This window comes from Palaemon carinicauda, chromosome 4, assembly GCF_036898095.1.
Source record: "Palaemon carinicauda isolate YSFRI2023 chromosome 4, ASM3689809v2, whole genome shotgun sequence".
Classification (NCBI taxonomy): Eukaryota; Metazoa; Arthropoda; class Malacostraca; order Decapoda; family Palaemonidae; genus Palaemon; species Palaemon carinicauda.
The window spans coordinates 80,107,542-80,128,140 of record NC_090728.1 but is presented as its reverse complement, the minus strand read 5'-3'; the positions used below and the strand labels follow the sequence as shown (position 1 = coordinate 80,128,140).

Genomic DNA, 20,599 nt, shown 5'->3' with positions numbered 1-20,599 from the left:
TGTATCATCTTCAGAGGCAGTGGCAAAGAGCCCCTCCACATTGATGCCTTTGTTGGGAGATTTGTAGACATTGTGGACTGTGAGGGTTGTGATTAGTAAAGACACCTGGACACTGAGTATCTCTGTTTTCTGTCCCACAGTCGATACTTTGTACTCTTTTTGAGGGGATACTATTCATGATGAGAATAGTTAATCCTCTCATTGTTGGTGTTAGATGCGTGGTGTAGACTTTGTATACTCCAAATGAGAAGGGTGCATTCTCATTTAATAAGGTCTTCTGCAGCCCAATAATGTTAAGATTTTGCACTGAGGTTTGGGATTGTAGGAAGGCGAACTTGGTTCTGAGTTAACAGGTTTTCCATTAGAGCACTTTCACTTTGGTGGGAGTTTCTTCATTGGCGAGTGTGTTTGTATCAGGTTCGTTTGCTGTGGGGCTATGAAGATCTTGGTGATGATTTTGTGTAACATGCAGTGTGAAGATGTGGGTCAGCAAACTCAAGGATGAATAGTTTGGAAGTGACTGGATCGAAATTGTTACGTCGATAAAGGAAGGTATTCAAAGTGTTGACCATTATGCCTGAATAGGATGACATATCAGTGGAGGTGGGGTCCTTATAATTGGTTTTAAGGGAGGTAGGGTGGGTTGCATAACTCAAAGGGTTATTGGTGGGGGAGTTTGATTGGTTAGGGTAGTGACATGTTGATTCTATAGGGGGAGGTGGGTTATGGGCTGTTGATGAGGTGGAAAGTGGGCAGGGTTGCTTGGAAGGAGTGACAGGGGTTGAAGGAGAGGTTGGTCTTAGGGAAAGTAGAGTAGGAGTTTGGGGGGATTGTTGTAACTTTGAAGGAGGTCTTAGTGGACGTTGAGGTTTAGGTTCTGGGGGAGGATGCTGAGGGGGAGAGGAGTGTTCAGGAATTGCAGGTCTGGTTGGAGGAGGGGTAGGACAAGAAGTGGTGTGGTTGGTAGGGGGCAAGGTGTGGTTGGTAGGGGGGGTGTGGTTGTTTGGAGGTTGGTTGGTTCGATGTGGCTGCTGTGAGTTCATGTTGTAGCAGCGATCTACTTCGTTGAGATTGTCGATCTGCTGAAGCCTTGCAGGACACCCCTTCTGCCAGGCATGGTGTGGGACTCGGCAGTTAGGGCACTTGGTGGTGGTTGGTTGTCCAGACTTGAATCCGGTGATGCAGTCGTCAGTGGAGTGTCTTCTGCTGTTACATACAGCACAGACCTCTGGGCCTGTGCAGAAGCTCCTGTGGTGGCCAAACTTCAGGCACCTGAAGCATCTGTGGGTTTAGTTACCTTTCCCCCAGCTGCTCGGGAGAGACAGGCCTTAAGGGAGAAGGAGGAGGGCGGGCCCATGACTGCCATCGCGTGCACACGACGGTAACCAACAGTTGTTCGTAGAACTAATATATGGGTGTGTTATTGGTGTCTTAAAACACAAAAACACAAGTGTGCTTATGGCACAGTTCCAAAACTCCAAAACACTGATGGAGGACGTAAAATAACGTACATGGACTCTCAATAGCTGAGTTGGAGTGGGCAGTTCCTACCTTCCAGGCATAGTACTATATTTTCATAGAAATATTGCCTTTATGATCTTCATATTATTCTAATAAACAGTATTCCAGTAATGTTGCCAAATATGACTAAGAAATTTTTTGATATGAGACAAAGTCATTCCGTGGAAGAAGAAACATTCCAGGAAGTAGTTTTTCTTATGCCTCTTTTGTTAATTTGTCCACTGCTTCATTTTCTGGCACACCCACATGAGGTAGAATCCAGCTACAGTATATCTAATTTCCTTGCCTGCAATACTTTAAATATACATTGTCATCTCCTCCTACACCTACTGACGCAATGGGCCTAGGTTAGATTTCGCTAGTCGTCTCTTTCTTGGGCTTTTAAATTAATACTTCTCCATTCATCATCTCCTACTTCACGCTTCATAGTACTCAGCCATGTAGGCCTGGGTCTTTCAACTCTTCTAGTGCCTTGTGGAGCCCAACTGAACGTTTGTTGAACTAATCTTGTGGCGGGATGTTGCAAAAACAACCCCCACACCCTTGAATCTTACTTCTGACAATTGTCTCCGCAACACAAACTTTCCCCTGACGTTATCTAAAACCAGACTCCTAGACAAAAGGACAAAATAAACAAAAACATAACCTTAACACTATATATTTCTTACAAACTAAAACAAACACTTAATACTAAAAACATTCAAATAACCAAAAAAATATCAATCACGAAAACCTTAATACTAAGCCCAGACAACCAAATCACCGTAACCCAAACCTTCCAAACAAAACATATAGTAGTATTGCATGTATTTACTAGCACTTTTGCAAGATAACAGTCACAACAAAAAATAAACTCTTTGGTAATCATTCACCAAGCCAAACTGTCTTTATTGGCACAACACCACTATATGATAAACAAGAGAATCTCTTAATTTGCCATAACAGCCGTAACTCCTTGGGTCACGGGTGTCGAGATCATCATCATCGTCATCATCATCACCATCATCATCATCAATCGCAAGTTCATTCGGTCCTGGTCATTAACAATTAAATAAATCCGAGCAGGCGTATCAAGTTCTGTTACAGGCCTAGTCATCAACAATCTATAACACATCAGATAAATCTCTCCAATGGAGTAAGTTCATCCAAGGAGAAATCACGGCTCAGAAAATCAAAAATCACTTCCTCGCTGGTAAAGAAAAATAATAATTCCAGCGTTCACACAACTGACTCAGGACGCAGTCAATCAAAAAAAGCATTCGCTCCGAAACATTCACCACTGTTGTAACCTTACTAAAAATGTAAACAAACAATCTCATTTGTACCAACAGTCTTTCTCACCACAAACGATCGTTAACCTAACTACTTTCGCTCGCTAACACAATATCTCTCTCTCTCTCTCTCTCTCTCTCTCTCTCTCTCTCTCTCTCTCTCTCTCTCTCTCTCTCTCACACAGGATTTGGCAAAAACAAAAAAATAAAAATAAAGCAAAATTAAATCCTCCACATTCCTCCCCCCTTACTTTGCCAAATCCTTCTCACACAACACTTACATTATTTTTTTCATAACCCAGTCGCAGTCGGGAACGGGACCTCTACTCCGAGTAACTGGGCCTCCATACACTCTCTCATTCACTTCTTCCTTATCACAATCATTCGCTATGTTAACACTATTCTTATCTAAATCCCTATCATCTAATATATCATGTACAATCCCATCTACCTCGTTCTCGGTTGGCCCTATAATTACACTCATTTCTGTAAACAGTTCATCCATTTCATCAAAAACATTCTCAACTTTAGTAAAAGATTCATTCATACTACTAATCATTCTCCTATCTCTCACTCTCGCATTCGTCATCCTTTCTTTTACATCACCTAAGGAAAAGCCACACACACTATAGGTATCATTCATACTCAGCCATGATTCATCTGTATTAACACATTTATCTTCCATACACACTTGCACATTTACACCCTTGTCATACTTATTTCTATTCTCACTTTTACTTATAAAATTTCCCTTGCACTTTCTCCTCACTTAAAACTTTCAAACGCCTCTTTTTCCTATATTCAACTAACACTAATTGTTTATTTTCCAGCCCTAACTTCTCATGCATACTAGGTTCATACTTGCTCATTTCCAACCAATTATTCATCCCATTCTCACAAACATTGATCCTATTCCTTCCACACACACAGGAGGACTCACCCAGTTGAACCCTCTCACACTCTAGTTTCCCGAACATCCTGGCTGGCCTAATCCCTTCTTTCTACAAACCCTAGCTATATGCCCATCTGCACCACATTCAGTACACTTACCCCGCGGCTCCTTGCACATTCTAGCATAATGACCATCCTTACCACAATTACCACAAATCACATTCATACGATTACTCCTACATCCACTTGCTACGTGCCCAGTCATACCACACCGATAACACTTAATCACTTTCTCTTTCTTACAGTCGCTAATACGATGCCCTGTCTCTCCACACCCGAAACATGCTCCTAATGCCCATCTACATTCATTCTTCTTATGACCTACTTTCCCACACCTATAACACTTTTCATCACGGACACGGCTATCTGACATACCTCGATGTGCACTCACACTCCTATCCCTATTGCGCCAATTACCCTGCCTAAATCCTTCATTTGTCCTTACAGGTATTCCCACATTACTTGCCCTAACACTCCTATCTACTACATTATCAGCTACCCTCATTGGTCCTCTCAAAATTGCGTCCTTATAACTACCAAATTCTATTACACTTTCTTCCATTCCAGTTCTTACACTCACAGATTTACTTTCTTTCATGCACCTATCTAACTCATAATCCTCAACTATCTCTAGTATATCATCCCATGTCAATCTCTCTTGCGTCCACCTCATTTTCTCCTTGCGTTTCAAATTAATAAACTCAGCAACATTCTCAGGCACAGTAGCCAAAAACTTCCTCATTAACTCCTTATTCTCATTTATACCTTCATCCCCATACTTCTTCCTAGCTAACGTTTCCAACCTACATACGTACATTGATATCGCTTCTCCTGCATTCATCCGTGCTTCATCAAAATCATTCTTACGCTTATACTTAACACTCCCTTTCATACGTTTTACCTGCTCAATTATTCTCTTTTTCACAATTTCATAATCAACGTCCCCTACACTCATTATCACTCCATACATCGTCAACAAATACCCAGTCAAATATTCTCCTAACTCCCTAGCCCAAACTCTTTTACTATCACCATACTTATCCTGACAATACCTCTCATACTCCTTGAAAAAATCATATACATCCCTACTGCTATGCTCATTGAACCTTTCACACCGAGGTACCTCTCTCATAAACACAGTCTTACGCACATCACGTTCATTCTCACTGCTATCATCACTGTCTACTCCCTTGTTACCTTCTTCCTCATTTGAATACAATGAATCCACTTCCACACTTAAATTCCTATCCTTAACCATTCCTTTCTTACCCTTTTTCTTACTTACCACTTTCACCCATTCACGATCGTCCTTGCTATCAGCCTGATACTTTTTCTTCCCTTTCTTCACATCACTTTTACCTTTCCTTTCATCTTTCCTCTCACCTTTCTGTTCATCCTTACTATGCCTAATTCCCTTATTTTCAATATCACCATCACTATTACTACTATCACTATCACTTCCTTTCCCATTATCACCTACCTTAACCTTCTCTTCCACTACCAACCCATTACCCGAAGCTGAGGACACTCCTCCGACTGCACCTTCGCCCATTATAGTTTTCATCATTCCCATGACTTGCCCCATCATATCTTCCATTCGTTTCTCTATTCGTTCTTCATTCTCTCGCATCCTCATCTCAACACATTCTTCCACTCTCTCTACTGTCCCCTTTAACTCCCTAAGCTCCTTCTGCATCGCCGCATTCTCCCAGTTCAACCTCTCATTCTCTATTAGCAACCTCTCCTCACGCTCCTTACTCAGCCGCAATTCCTCCTTCAGTAACTTGTTCTGCTCTTCCATTTTCATCAACCTTAATCTAATTTCATATCCAAATGCAGTCCTTTGTCCAAGAGTCTAGCTTCAATCCCACCTCGGCAGTCCCTGTTCGGGCGCCAAAATAATGTGGCGGGATGGTGCAAAAACAACCCCCACACCCTTGAATCTTACTTCTGACAATTGTCTCCGCAACACAAACTTTCCCCTGACGTTATCTAAAACCAGACTCCTAGACAAAAGGACAAAATAAACAAAAACATAACCTTAACACTATATATTTCTTACAAACTAAAACAAACACTTAATACTAAAAACATTCAAATAACCAAAAAAATATCAATCACGAAAACCTTAATACTAAGCCCAGACAACCAAATCACCGTAACCCAAACCTTCCAAACAAAACATATAGTAGTATTGCATGTATTTACTAGCACTTTTGCAAGATAACAGTCACAACAAAAAATAAACTCTTTGGTAATCATTCACCAAGCCAAACTGTCTTTATTGGCACAACACCACTATATGATAAATAAGAGAATCTCTTAATTTGCCATAACAGCCGTAACTCCTTGGGTCACGGGTGTCGAGATCATCATCATCGTCATCATCATCACCATCATCATCATCAATCGCAAGTTCATTCGGTCCTGGTCATTAACAATTAAATAAATCCGAGCAGGCGTATCAAGTTCTGTTACAGGCCTAGTCGTCAACAATCTATAACACATCAGATAAATCTCTCCAATGGAGTAAGTTCATCCAAGGAGAAATCACGGCTCAGAAAATAAAAAATCACTTCCTCGCTGGTAAAGAAAAATAATAATTCCAGCGTTCACACAACTGACTCAGGACGCAGTCAATCAAAAAAAGCATTCGCTCCGAAACATTCACCACTGTCGTAACTTTACTAAAAATGTAAACAAACAATCTCATTTGTACCAACAGTCTTTCTCACCACAAACGATCGTTAACCTAACTACTTTCGCTCGCTAACACAATATCTCTCTCTCTCTCTCTCTCTCTCTCTCTCTCTCTCTCTCTCTCTCTCTCTCTCTCACAGGATTTGGCAAAAACAAAAAAATAAAAATAAAGCAAAATTAAATCCTCCACAATCTCTCTTGGGGAGTGCGGAGAGCACGCCCAAACCACCTCCATCTACCCCTCATCATGATCTCCACATATGACACTCGAGTAATTCCTCTTATAGTTTCATTTATAATCCTGTCTTGCCATTTAACCCTAATATCCTTTGTTCTCATATATAGTAAATCTATTGGAGATTGTTTCATTGTCATACCATGACTCATGTCCATTGAGTAACACCAACCTCACTAAACAAATATATTGTCTGATTTTTATATGTAATTTCAGTCAATTTTATTTCCAAATTTTACTTAACCTATCCATTGTCTGATTTGCTTTTTCCAATCTTTCACTAAACTCTAATTCTAAAGACCCTGTATTGGAGATCATAGTTCCTAAGTACTTAAATGATTCTACCTCATTAATCCTTTCTCCTTCCAATGATATTTCATCTTCCATTGCATACCCCGTTCTCGTCATCTCTGTCTTTCTTCTATTTCTCTACAGCCCAGCCTCGTGTGATATTTCATGCATTCTGGTAAGCAAGCATTGAAAATCCTATGGTGTTCTGCTGACAATCCAGGCCAGTCCTTCTCCACCATCTCCGACTGTTCTATGCATTACAAAATCCATGAGGAGGATAAATAACAAAGGTGAGACCACATTACTTTGTAGTACTCCACTATTCACTGGAAATTCTTTTGATAAGAGTCCATTAACATTAACTTTGCACTTGCTATGCTCATGGACAGACTTAATCAAATTTACATATTTAGGAGGAATTTCATAGTAATGTAGGAGTCTCCACAAAATTGGCCGGTGCACATTGTCAAAGGCTTTTTCATAGTCCACAAATACCATCCAAAAGGGATTTCTATATTCTACGCATTGCTGTACAACATGTCTCTAAATGAAAGTTTGGCCAGTGCAACTTCTACTTATTCTGAATCCTGCTTGTTCATCTCTTAGCTTTTCATCAACTTTCTCTCCAGTCTCTTTAGAATAAGAATACTATATATTATCATAACAACTGACGTAAGTGTTATGCCACTGTAATTATTGCAATCAGTCAGGTCTCCTGTTGTGCTATTTTCACCAACACTCCTAATTCCCATTCATCGGGTTTTTTCCTCTTCATGCCACATTTTACAAAATAATCTTGTAAGTAGACTGGGAGTCACTTCATTTTCAGCCAGTATCATTTTGTCAGTTATTCATCGACTTTCCATCTCTATTTTTTTAGGATAGCTTCGACTTCAAACACACTGAATTCATTCATGGGCACATCAAGGTCTTCATTAGCTTCAGGTATATAAATCAAATTATTCCCTTCATAGCTCATATTCATAACCTCACTAAAGTGTTCCATCCAACACTGTCTTTCTTCATCTTCTGTTGCTATAACAGAGCCATCTCTCTTTTTGATGGGTATATGCTTCTTCTTCTTTGACCCAGTCAAGATTTCATTAAAAATTCTATAAGCAATTCTTACACCATAGCCACCTCCTGAATTCATAGCTTTGCTAGCTTCATCTGCTTTACTGTCTAAATATTCTCTCCAGTCATTCCTGGCTTTTCTTTTGACCTCACTATCAATACTGGAATACTTGGTGTGCTCTACCTTGTAATTTTCATCACTTCCTCGAAAACTTTCAACAATCAATTTCTGTCTTTATCTCCTTCTTATAGTATCCTTAGTATCTTTCGATACCCATGGCTCTCTCCTTGTAACTGCGTGTCCCAAGGCTTCACTACCAACTGACTGATATATTTTCTTAATATCACACCATTCTTCATTAGTTGTCTGTTCTTCGTCTCTTAAAGTCTCTAAGTCTGCAAATCGACTCCTACATTCAATTGCAAATGTTTCTCTATGCTCTTCTTCTAAACGCTTAGTTGTATCCAACCTAGGCATTCTATCTACTTTCCTGTTGGGTAAATTCAGTTTTAATTTCAGTGTGGTAATGAGGAGTTGGTGATCACTACCAATAACTGCATCGCCTCTGTAGCTTCTTACATTTCTCAGAGTTCTCATTCTCTCTTTATTAATAGTAATGTGATCTATCGGATTTTTGTAATTGCCACATGGTGAAGCCCATGTATATATGTGAATGTTCTTGTGTTGAAAAAGAGTACCTCCAATGACAAGACTGTTTGCTAAACAGAAACTTATGAAATGTGCTCCATTTTCATTTGAAATTTTGTCAAGACCCTCGTCACCCTTCACATTTTCTATCACTTAATCATTTCTTCCAAATTTTGCATTGAAGACGCCAATCACAATTTTCTGGGATCTCATTTATTACACTCTGCAGTTCTTCATAGTATTCATCTTTTCTTTCTTCAGGGGAATCATTTGTTGGGGTATAGAAAACTATAATACTCATATTGCACTGCTTTAATTTGAACTTTGCTGGTAACAATCTACTATTTACAGCTCTCCGCTCGGTTAATGCCTTTTTTGCTCTTGGTGTCATCATCATTCCTACCCCTTGTGTTCAACTCCATCTGATCTTCTTGAGTAGATATATATATTGCTTTAGTCTAAAGTTTCCTTACCAATCCCCTTAGGGCCAAGATATAGAAACTATTTCATAAATTCACTCTCCACTTGCTGTAACTTCCCAGTCTGATTCATGGTTCTAACATTCCAATTACCTATTTTCAATTTTTCTATAGTATTTATAAACCGGGAGATTCTTAGTACCCCGCTACGCCCAGGACTGGGGACCATTCTTCCATCTTTTCTTTTCATGACTGGCTAAATCCATAGAGGATTCATCTGCTAGATACATCAAAAGATAGCCAGTTCCTTGTGATGTGTAGTGCCTCTCTAACTAAGGCAAGTGACCCTTGCCAATCCATACTAATTCTAGTAAGATCAACCGCCAGGCATCAGGAGTAAAAGCCGAAGAGACAGTTTGTTTGTCCATCGCCTTCAACCCAATCCATCACCCTGCTGACAGTGACTTCATTGAGATTCAGGGGGCCATTTCCTCCACACCTAAAGTTTTCATTACTCCACCAAGTTACTCATCCACTTATACGAGTATGACCGTTGGTAAACATGGATTGATGGATTGCTAAGATATACCGCCTAGCATGATAAACTGCTTAGACATCACTGTAAATATACAGCCACTCTAAAAACTTAAAACTGTCAATGCCTGCAACCCACTTTTTGCATCAATAAAAATAGTAAAACTTCCCTCTTTCATTAGTTTTTTTTTTTTTTTTTTTTTTTAACAGTCAGGATACCATACAGCTCTGCTGTAAAGATAGATGATGCTAAAGAGAGAAGATGTTTACAATTAAAAGAAGTGTACACCTCAAATCCAGTGCCAGTACTTGATTTAGAGCTGTCCGTAAATATGAATCTACTATCGCTGTTCTGTTCTGTGTTCCAAAAAGGTAGACTGCATTTCTCCTTTAGAGCGAGAAGACCTTTTACTAAGCAGGGATGTTGGGATCATTTTAATCTTACGACCCACCACCAATGACACGTGTACACTAGTATGGTCCTCTTGGTTAGAATGAACCTTGCTAACACTTTTACTACACTATTTACAATTAAATTAAAAGAAGTGTCCACCTCAAATCCAGTGCCAGTACTTGATTTAGAGCTGTCCGTAAATATAAATCCACTATTGCTGTTCTGTTCTGTGTTCCAAAAAGGTAGACTGCTTTTCTCCTTTAGAGCAAGAAGCCCTTTTACTAAGCAGGGATGTTGGGATCATTTCAATCTTACGACCCACCACCGTGACTGACGTGCACACTAGTATGGTCCTCTTGGTTAGAATGAACTTCGCTGACACCTTTACTGCACTATTTACAATTAAATTGTGCACCTACTTTGCCAACTCACAGATGGTCTGTGAAACATTGCCCCTTGTTTGTTGACATGGAAAACTAGGATAGGGTTGTGACCCATCATTGCCGCCAAGTGCCCAATTAAAATTTGTTGGAAATCTTGCAGAGTTAACAATGCTACTTGCATTTCTAGTAGATTTATATGCAGGCGTTTTTTTTCCATGGAGCATATTCCACAGGTTGTCCCTTGGAATAGGTCTACGAGCAGCAGCATTTCCAGAAGCAAGGGTCTCGTTGTTCAGCCAGAAGACACCAGAGGGGAAGGGAAGATAGCTCACTAGTTGCTGACTAGTGATGCTTCAGACACCAGTGGAGCAGTCACTGGTGGAGGTACCTGTAAGGCATGAGCTATTCCAAAGATAAAAGATTTCTAGATGAAGTTGTCACTGTTGAGCAGGAAGTTCTTGTTCATGAGAAATGGTTACACTACCTCCCTGAGTCTGCTGCTGTGGTTGTCCAATGGGAAGTCTCGCTGCAGCTGTGTCTATTAGCATACCTAGGTACTCCATTTTCAGCTTGGGCATGAGACTAGACTATTCCCAATTGTCCACAATCCCCATATTGGGGCAAAAGGAAACAAGTTTGTCTCAATCCTGAAGTATCCTTTTCCTGGAGGAGGACAAAATCAGCCATTCATCTAGATACCTTAGCAGAAGAGTCATGAAGCACAAGGCTTTGAACTGGTACACTACTCTACCAAGGACGAAGTGGTGGTATTTTCTGTAAGTAAAATGGATGGGTATCTGAAAGAATGTATCCTTCAGATCTACAGAAAGCACGAAGTCTTTTTTACTGTTAGAAGACTGTACAGTGGTTAGCATCTCTATCTTGAAGGGTGTTTAGAGAACAAACTTGTTCAGTGTAGATAGATCGATGGCTGGTCTCTTGCCCCCAGGTAAATTCTCTACAAAGAAATATCTACTCAAAAAGTCCAGAGAACAGTCTCGAACCACTTTTAGTGTGTTCTTCCTTTCTATCACCTTTAATGCTACCTATAGGAGCAGAGCTTTTGGTGATCCTGGGTGGTAATACGTCATTGGTGTTTGGTTTGACTGAGGGGTGGGCGAGAGTTGATGAATGGAGGGTGGTATCTGTTTTGGAGAAATTTCATCAACCAGCTATCTCTTCTGAGCTGCTGCCACATTGCCCAATGACTTAATAGGCATCACCTAGTTGCAGCTGCTGTAGAAGGGAATGCATCCCACTCCTCCATTTCTTTCTGTAACCTATTCCTGGACTGGCCAGATTGGGGCCAAATGGTGTAGTAACTACTTAGACCTAGTATACACTGGCATTCCAGTCTTGATTACTAACAAAATCAAGGCATGATCAGATGTCCCAGCTGGAGAACCAACCATACTTGTTATAACACCAGGAGAGTGATAGTACACTAGGTTGAAGCAGTTACTAGTCCTGTGAGTAGCTTCACGTATGATTTGCTCATAGTCTGAGGCAAAGGCAAAGACCAAAGCTCTTAGGCCATAATGATCAGTAGGAGAAACAGAGTTTAACCACTTCCTGTTGCGAGCGTTGAAATCACCAAACACAAAAGAGGCCTTACTATCATCTTCCTGTATCTTAGCCACAATGGTAAAAAGACGATGAAAGGTTGAACCAGTAAGCCCTGTATATCACTAGGTTATACTAATGCAACAACACTTTACTTATATTTCAACTATAATGACAATTCATTGTAAATGAACACCATGTGGACCACAATAAAGACCCATGTACAAAGTGAATACTTTGGTTGTTTTGTCTTATAAACTTCACTTTCATTATAAAAACTGCAGTCGTAAACATTATAAAATACTAGGCTATACTAAAAAAATAACAATTTACAACTATTTCCACTATAAATATCAATAATTCAATGTAAATGTGCACTGTATGAACAACAGTGAAGACCACATGCTTCTCTGTAGCCCAGACAACTCAGCCCTTCCAGGTCTAGCTTCTAGTTTCTTTTAGCCCAAGAGGATCAGCCTCACTTGGACTAGCGTGGTTTCCCGTAGTCCAGGCACAAATCTCGTTGGGATATTGACCATAGCACTGAGGAATTTCACCTATTTCCTCTAACATCATGCGAATTTCAATCATATCACCATGAAAAACAATTATTTAGCTATAGGCCTACTCTGTTAAGTTTTCAGAGAAATACCATGATTAATGGCAGCGTAGGTTGGTAGCAACTAGAGCAATTTTTGGCAGATATTGATGGTGGAAGGGTTGAACAGACACTGACTCACTTCGGCTTTGTTTTCCAGCATGTGTAAACACTAACAGTAAAACTATATAGCAAGATGTATGTCATACAGGTTGTGTTTATTAGACTTGTAAAGAAAGTAAAAAATGTATCCCATATAGACTGCTTGCCTGCTAAAGGGTCAATATTTTTTTGTTCTAAAATCATCCACACTTCTGTTGGTAAGTAAAATTCAACGGTTTTCATTCACTCCATAAGATCATCCACACCTCTTCTTGTAAACAAACTTCAAGGTCATTCACACCTTAATATACCAATTGAGGACGGACCCTTTTGTTTACATACAGTTTTAGTCTCTAGTGTTAATTCCTTACACTGAAAAATCTGCTTACCTGCAAGGGCTGGATTTTTTCTTTTTCCGAATATATCAAGGTTTTTATCGGCCACTGATGAACCTCCTCTAACCGTTCAGGAAACACCCCCGGAGGCTTGACTTTCAACAGGTTGTAAATTTGTTTTCGAGGGAGCATTGTGAGATGCAAGGCGAAGGCACACACAGGTATGATTACCAAGATGCAGATCCAAACTTTGAGGGAAAATGGCAAGAGGAAAACAGAAAGGAGGTCGTTTGCCATCTCGGGCGGACGCCGAAAGATTATTCCTGTTCAGAAAGAATATAAGTCCTTATGTTATTCATTGCTTTCTAAATGTCAGGTAACTGTTAGTTTTCTTGAATTTAAAGCCTCTATCCCCGCAACCCCTCTTCTCGTATAGACATTAAATACAGCTTAGCAATTAACTCAAACCCAAATAATCATATATACAATAGATATATTGGCATATTTACAACTGGTAAGATAAGTAAAATTGTACAATATTTAAACTCATAGTAAGAGAATCAAAATAATTCCCTAAACATGTGCAACGGTAGATTTCTCAACTATCATTTTATGCTATTTCAAATGGTTACATAAGTATTATTTAACTCTTGTAGTACAAATTAAATTGTAGGGGAACATCTATGATAAACTACTTGTAATATTGCATGTATTCCACCAACGCATTTTGAATAACATTAACAATCCTTTAGATGCCATGTACAGTCTATGTGCTCTGACAATCCAGTATTACCATTCAACACCAATATTACATAATGCACTTGAACTTGAATGCAACTATTGTAGTATTGACATCAGAAAAAATAAATTTCGAGAACTATCAATAATTGACCAGCGGCCTTCAAATTTTCTTAGGTCAGATCTATTGAGGGATAATAATCACCAGTCTCTACGGTTCACAAATACTATGTTTCTTTATATTCTAAGAAAAATAAAATGTAATTTTAATGGGCATGTGATATAGAAAAATTGAGGAAAATTAAATTTTGATCCATGAAATAACAGTCTTGAAATATCAATTAATGAGAATAAAATCATTAAGAAAAATAACTCCAAAACACCTCACGAAATAGTCGAATAGCAATCATTATGTAATACCTCTTAAGCAGATGTCATTTTACAAATTTGCGGTCTCCTCTGATAATATTTTCGAGGAAAAGCAAAAATTTACGGAGATTATTAGTGATGCGGAAATCACTAATAGACAGGGTATCATAGTTTCATTGCGCATCTACAGTAGTAATCTTAGAGAATAATCTTAAAGAATAAGAGTTTGTGAATTCCAAGTTTCGACTATTAGCCCTTCTACTCTCCACGTAATCCACACTTAGTATGCCTACCTGCCCCGCCATGGCTGGTGGAAATAATAGGAAAACTGACAGCCAAACTCCGAGCGTAATTCGCGCCAAGGTTTCCAAGCCCAATGTGGGCCCGACCGTACACGACCTCTCCAACAGTCCCAGTCCAAGTGCCATTAATATTCGATCCATAAGACTTATCGCACACTTCATATATACTATATCTGCAACAGAAGTGAATACCCGCAATGTTAAATATTCTGCTTAACTTGAACTACATAGCATGCACATGTAAAATAATTTCAATAATACTTATAGGGTATTACCATAAAAATGCGCACGCAAACACAAACACACATATGTATATATATATATATATATATATATATATATATATATATATATATATATATATATATATACAAAACAAGAACAACAAATGCAGCCATTTCTAGTCCACTGTAGGAAAAAGGCCTCAGACATATTAATTCATGCCTGGGGTTTGGCCAGTTTTCCTCACCTCGCTGGCCAGTGCTGATTGGTGATGGTGGGAGATTTTTGTTTGATCGCTCACAACAAACCAACCTAGTATGGGTGGCCGTGACTAGTACAGCTTTGCTGATCATGGAAATAAACAAATGAGCTTGTTTTCTTGGCCAAACTACATGCCATGTGTATATAGTATAAAAAGTGATGGTCCAAGAGCACTACCCTTAGGGACACCAGATATCACATTCCTATGCTCACTATGGTACCCATCAACAATAACTCTTTGTGATCTATTACTTAAAAAATCAATAATGATACAAAAAGAAAAGACCCAACGACTCTCAACTGTTTGAGTTTGAAAACAACAGCCTCATGATTAACATGGTTAAAGACAACACTAAAATCAAGGCCAATCATAAGAACTTTCTGACCACAATCATGGGATTTCTGTGAAGTATTGGAGATTGTAAGAAGGGCATCACATGCTCCAAGGCCTTTACAAAACCCAAATTTCAAACTAAGGAACAGATAATTACTTTCAGCTAACATGTTTAGACATTTTGTGGAAAGACAAAAAAAAATTTAGATAAAATGGGAGTTATGCAAATTGGTTGGTAATCAGGTGGCCTTGAGCTACCACAAATGCATTTACATAATAAAGTAGCATTACCAATTCTCCAACAAGTGCTAAATGAAGCTCTTTTTACTAACTCCTTGCTAAGAGATAATTTTGAAGCTAAGAAATCCGCAGTCTTGATAAAAAATAAAGAAAAAATACCATTTGGGTATTGCACCTCCACAAGCATCAAAGCCCATCAAGAGAGCTTTAATTTCAAGAGACCAAAGAGCTAAACTAATTAGTTTAGCTTCAGGAAAAAAGGAAGAAGGACGATCAAGTATCTCATTACTTTGCTTACTGTCTGGCACATCAGCCAAAAGGGTTGTCTTTTCCATTTGACAGTGAGTGACAGAAACTGTTATGTCTACACTCAAGAGTGCAGATTTAAGGGTAGCCCACCACTTATGTTCCTGGGTTGTACTAGACAGGTTTTCTTTTATGGTTAAATTGCATTCCTTTTCATTTGAAACTTAACCTCTCTGAGCAAAAGATGTAACCTGAGCATATTTATTCCAAGTCAGATCTGATCTCTTACCCTTTCAAAGATGATAGGCCTCCTGCTTCTCCAAATAAGTGTGTCTACAAGCATCATTAAATTAAGGTTTTCTTTCACTTGGTGCCTTAGTATATTAGAAGGGATAGGCCTACCCATGATGTTGACTAGATTAACATTCAAAGGAACAACAGGCTTAACACTACTATACAATTGTGACCAATTCAAGATCCAAAGATCACTCAAAATGCCATTCCAGTCTGCTTGAGCTTTTATGTAAATCTTACTTTAGTATGACACATCAGGGATAGGCTGCTCAGCCTTCCTTACTAATAAAATCAAGGTATGATCAGATGTCCCTACTGGAGAACCAACCTTACTTAATGCCAGGGAATGTAGTGTATACGAGGTGGAAGCACTTACGACATGTGAGTACCTTCAAATCCTGATTCAGAGGTAAAGTCCAAAGCTCTTAAGCCATGGTAATCAGTAGGAGAAACATAATTTAACCGCTCCCTATGGTGAGCATTGAAACCACACAAAAAAAAAAAAAAAAAAAAAAAAAAAAAAACGAAAGAGGCCTTTCTATCATCATCTTGTATCTTAGCCATAATGGTAAGAAGACAATCGAAGATAGAATTATCCACGTCTGGATCCCAGTAAATCGAAGACAAATAGAAGATTTTAAGCTTACCCAAAGCTCTTATTACCTGAATCTCATGACATCCACATTCATAGCAGAACATATGAGAAGCAGGGTACTCAGCCCTAATATACACCGCCATTCCCCTGGCACTAGGAATGACTTTCTGTTTCAAAAGTATTGGGTTCTTGAAACCAGTCATAAGGAGCTCAGATGAGTGCCTCAATTGAGAGGCCAAAGTTTCTAAATACAAAATATCATACTCTCTGGACACAATTGTAAGGTCTTTGAATATTTGCAATACAGTAAACGACACTAACAAAGTTTTGGATGTACTGGTCCAAGATTTCAATCAATGTCTCCGGACAGAACAATAATTAACACCAGTAAAAAGATTAATAATACTTAAAAACTAACGTAACAATAATGATAACAAAAACAATATGTACATAAATAAATATAAAGTGATTGATAAAACCAATAGACTAAGAATTAAAAGTTGGAAAATTTGTTAAACATGACGCAGCCGATACACCATGTAAGGTTAGATACCCTCCAGAATAGCCACTTCAGTGAAAGGGATGGCAGTGAGGATGGTTTTGAAAAGAAAAAGAAACAGAAAAGAAAAGGCCACCTCTTGATAAACCACCAGGCATCCATGACCCTTCTATTAGGCCTGGCCAACACACCATTTAAAAAAAAAATAAGAGGAAGAAAAAAGATATAGAATAGAGTCCCCAAGTGTACCCTCAAGCAAAAGAACTCTAACCAAAAACAATAGAAGACCATGGTACAAAGACTATGGCCCTCCCCGAGACGAGATAACAATCGTTTTATTTTGGAGGGTCCTTCTCCTAGAAAAGCTGCTTACCATTGCCAAAGAATCTCCTCTACCCTTATCAAGAGGAAGATAGCCACTGAATAATTAAAGTGCAGTAGTTAATCTCTTGAGTGAAGAAAAATTGTTTAGTAATCTCAGGACAGAGGAGAATGTGCAAAGAATAGGCCAGACTATTCTGTGTATGTGTAGGTGAGGGAAAAATGAACTGTAACCAGAGAGAGGGATCCAATGTAGTACTCTGGCCAGTCAAAGGACCCAATAACTCTCTCTCTCTCTCTCTCTCTCTCTCTCTCTCTCTCTCTCTCTCTCTCTCTCTCTCTCTCTCTCTCTCTCTCTCCCCTAATATATATATATATATATATATATATATATATATATATATATATATATATATGTATATATATATACATATATACATATGTGTATATATATATATATATATATATATATATATATATATTATATATATATATATATATATATATATATATATATATATTTATATTCCGTGCTAGGCGGTATATCTTAGCAATCCATGTATGCCAACGGTCATACACTTATAAGTGGATGAGCAACTTGGTGGAGAAAGGAGAGCTTTGTATGTGGAGGAAATGCCCCCCTAAATCTCCGTTAAGTCACTGGCACCAGGGTGACGGATTGGGTTTAAGGTGATGGAGAAACTGTTTCTTCGGCTTTAACTCCTGATGCCTGGCGGTTGGTCTTACTAGAATTAGTAAGGACTGGCAGGGGTCACTTGTCATAGATAGGCACTGCACATCACAAGGAACTGGCTATCCTTTGATGTATCTAGCCAATGGATCCTTTATGGATTTAGTCAGTAATGGATAGAGAAGATGGAAGAATGTCCCAAAGTCCCGGGCGTAGCGGGGTGCTAAGAATATCTCGGTTCATAAATATTAGAAAAAAAAAATGAAAGTTGGTAATAGGATTATTAGATTGGGAAATTACAGGAAGTGGAGAGTCAATTTATGAAATATAGTTTGGATATCTTGGCCCCTAAGTGAAACACGTTGTAAGGGGATTGGTAAGGAAACTTTAGATCAAGGCAATATATATATATATCTACTCAGGAAGATCAGATGGAGTCGGAAGAGAAGGGGTAGAAATGATGATGACACCAAGAGCAGAAAAGGCATTAACCGAGTGGAAAGCTGTAAATAGTAGATTGTTACTGGTAAAGTTCAAATCAAAGCAGTGCAATATGAGTATTATAGTTTACTATGCCCCAACAAATGATTTCCTTAAAGAAAGGAAAAACAAATACTATGAAGAACTGCAGAGTGTAATAGATGAGACCCTAGTGATATTAAAATAGGGAATGGCAACTTCAATGCTAAAGTTGGAAGAAATAATCACGGGATAGAGAATGTGATGGATGTCGAAAGTCTTGGCAAAGTTGCAAATGAAAATGGAGCACATTTCATAAGTTTATGTTCAGCAAACAATCTTATCATTGGAGGTACTCTTTTTTAACACAAGAACATCCACATATATACATGGACTTCACCATGTGGCAATTACAAAAATCAGATAGATTGCACTGCCATTAATAAAGGAAGAAAAAGGACTCTGAGAAATTTAAGAAGCTATAGAGGTGCAGATATTGATAGTGATCACCAACTCCTCATTGCCACACTGAAATTAAAACTGAAAGCACCCAACAGAAAGGTAGATAGAATACCTATAGTCCATTTCTTTTAGCGAGGCAGATTTGCACCGACTCGCAGCGGTGCCCTTTTAGCTCGGAAAAGTTTCCTGATCGCTGATTGGTTAGAATAATCTCGTCCAACCAATCAGCGATCAGGAAACTTTTCCGACCTAAAAGGGCACCGCTGAGAGTCGGTGCAAATCTGCATCGCTAAAAGAAATTGACTATAGGTTTGATACAACTAAGCTTTTGGAAGAAGAGCACAGAAACATTTGCAATTGAATGTAGGAATCGATTTGCAGTTTTAGAGACTCTAAAAGACGAAGAGCAGACAATTAAGGAAGAATTGTGTGATATTGAGAACATATATCAGTCAGTTGGTAGTGAAGTCTTGGGACATGCAGTTACAAGGAGAGAGCCATGGATCTCAAATGATACTTGGAATGCTATAAAAAGGAGACAAAGACAGAAATTGATTGTTGAAAGTTTTCGAGGGAGTAATGAAAATTACAATGTAGAGCATGCTAAGTATTCCAGTATTGATAGTGAGGACAAAAGAAAAGCCAGGAATGAATGGAGAGAATATCTAGACAGGAAAGCAGATAAGGCTGACAAAGCTATAAATTCAGGAAAAGGCTATGGTGTAAAAATTGCTCATAGAATTATTAATGAAATCTCGACTAGGGCAAAGAAGAAGAAGCATATACCCATCAAAAAGAGCGATGAATCTGTTATAACAACTGAAAAGGAAGAAAGACAACGTTAGATGGAACTCTTTAGTGAGGTCATGAATAGAAGATATGAAGGGAATAATTTGATTGATATACCTGAAGCTGATGAAGACCTTAATGTGCCCATGAATGAGTTCAATGTGTTTGAAATCCATGCTATCCTCAAGAAATGGAAAGCCGGTGGATATGATGGAATAATTGCAGAGATAATACTGGCCAAAAATGAAGTGAATCCCTGAATACTTACAAGATTATTTTGTAGAATGTAACATGAAGAGGCAAAACCTGATGAATGGGAGTTAGGAGTGTTAGTGAAAATAGCAAAAAAAAAAAAAAAAAGGAGACCTTACTGATTGCAATAATTACAGAGGCATAACACTTACGTCAGTTGTTATGAAAATATACAGTATGCTTATTCTAAAGAGACTGATGAGAAAGACTGATGAAAAGCTGAGAGATGAACTAGCAGAATTTAGAAAAGGTAGAAGTTACACTGACCAAGTTTTCATTTTGAGACATGTTGTAGGGCGATGCGTAGAATATAGGAATCCACTTTTCATGGCATTTGTGGACTATGAAAAAGCCTTTGATATTGTGCACCAACCAATTTTGTGGAGAGTCCTACATTATTATGGAATTCCTCTTAAATATGTAAATTTCATTAAGTCTGTTCATGAGTATAGCAAGTGCAAAGTCAATGTTAATGGAGTCTTATCAAATGAATTTTCAGCGAACA

General features: G+C 38.6%; 1 protein-coding gene across 1 annotated transcript in view; it reads right to left on the bottom strand.

Moving 5' to 3' along the window:
* Positions 1–20,599, bottom strand: part of LOC137640025 (uncharacterized) — a 131,192-nt gene that overhangs the window by 66,711 nt on the left and 43,882 nt on the right. The window contains exons 9-10 of the mRNA XM_068372389.1: positions 14,421–14,602; positions 13,075–13,343 (exon numbers count right to left, since the gene is read on the bottom strand). Of these exons, the coding sequence (XP_068228490.1) occupies positions 13,075–13,343; positions 14,421–14,602 (451 nt within the window). The remainder of the gene's footprint in view (positions 1–13,074; positions 13,344–14,420; positions 14,603–20,599) is intronic.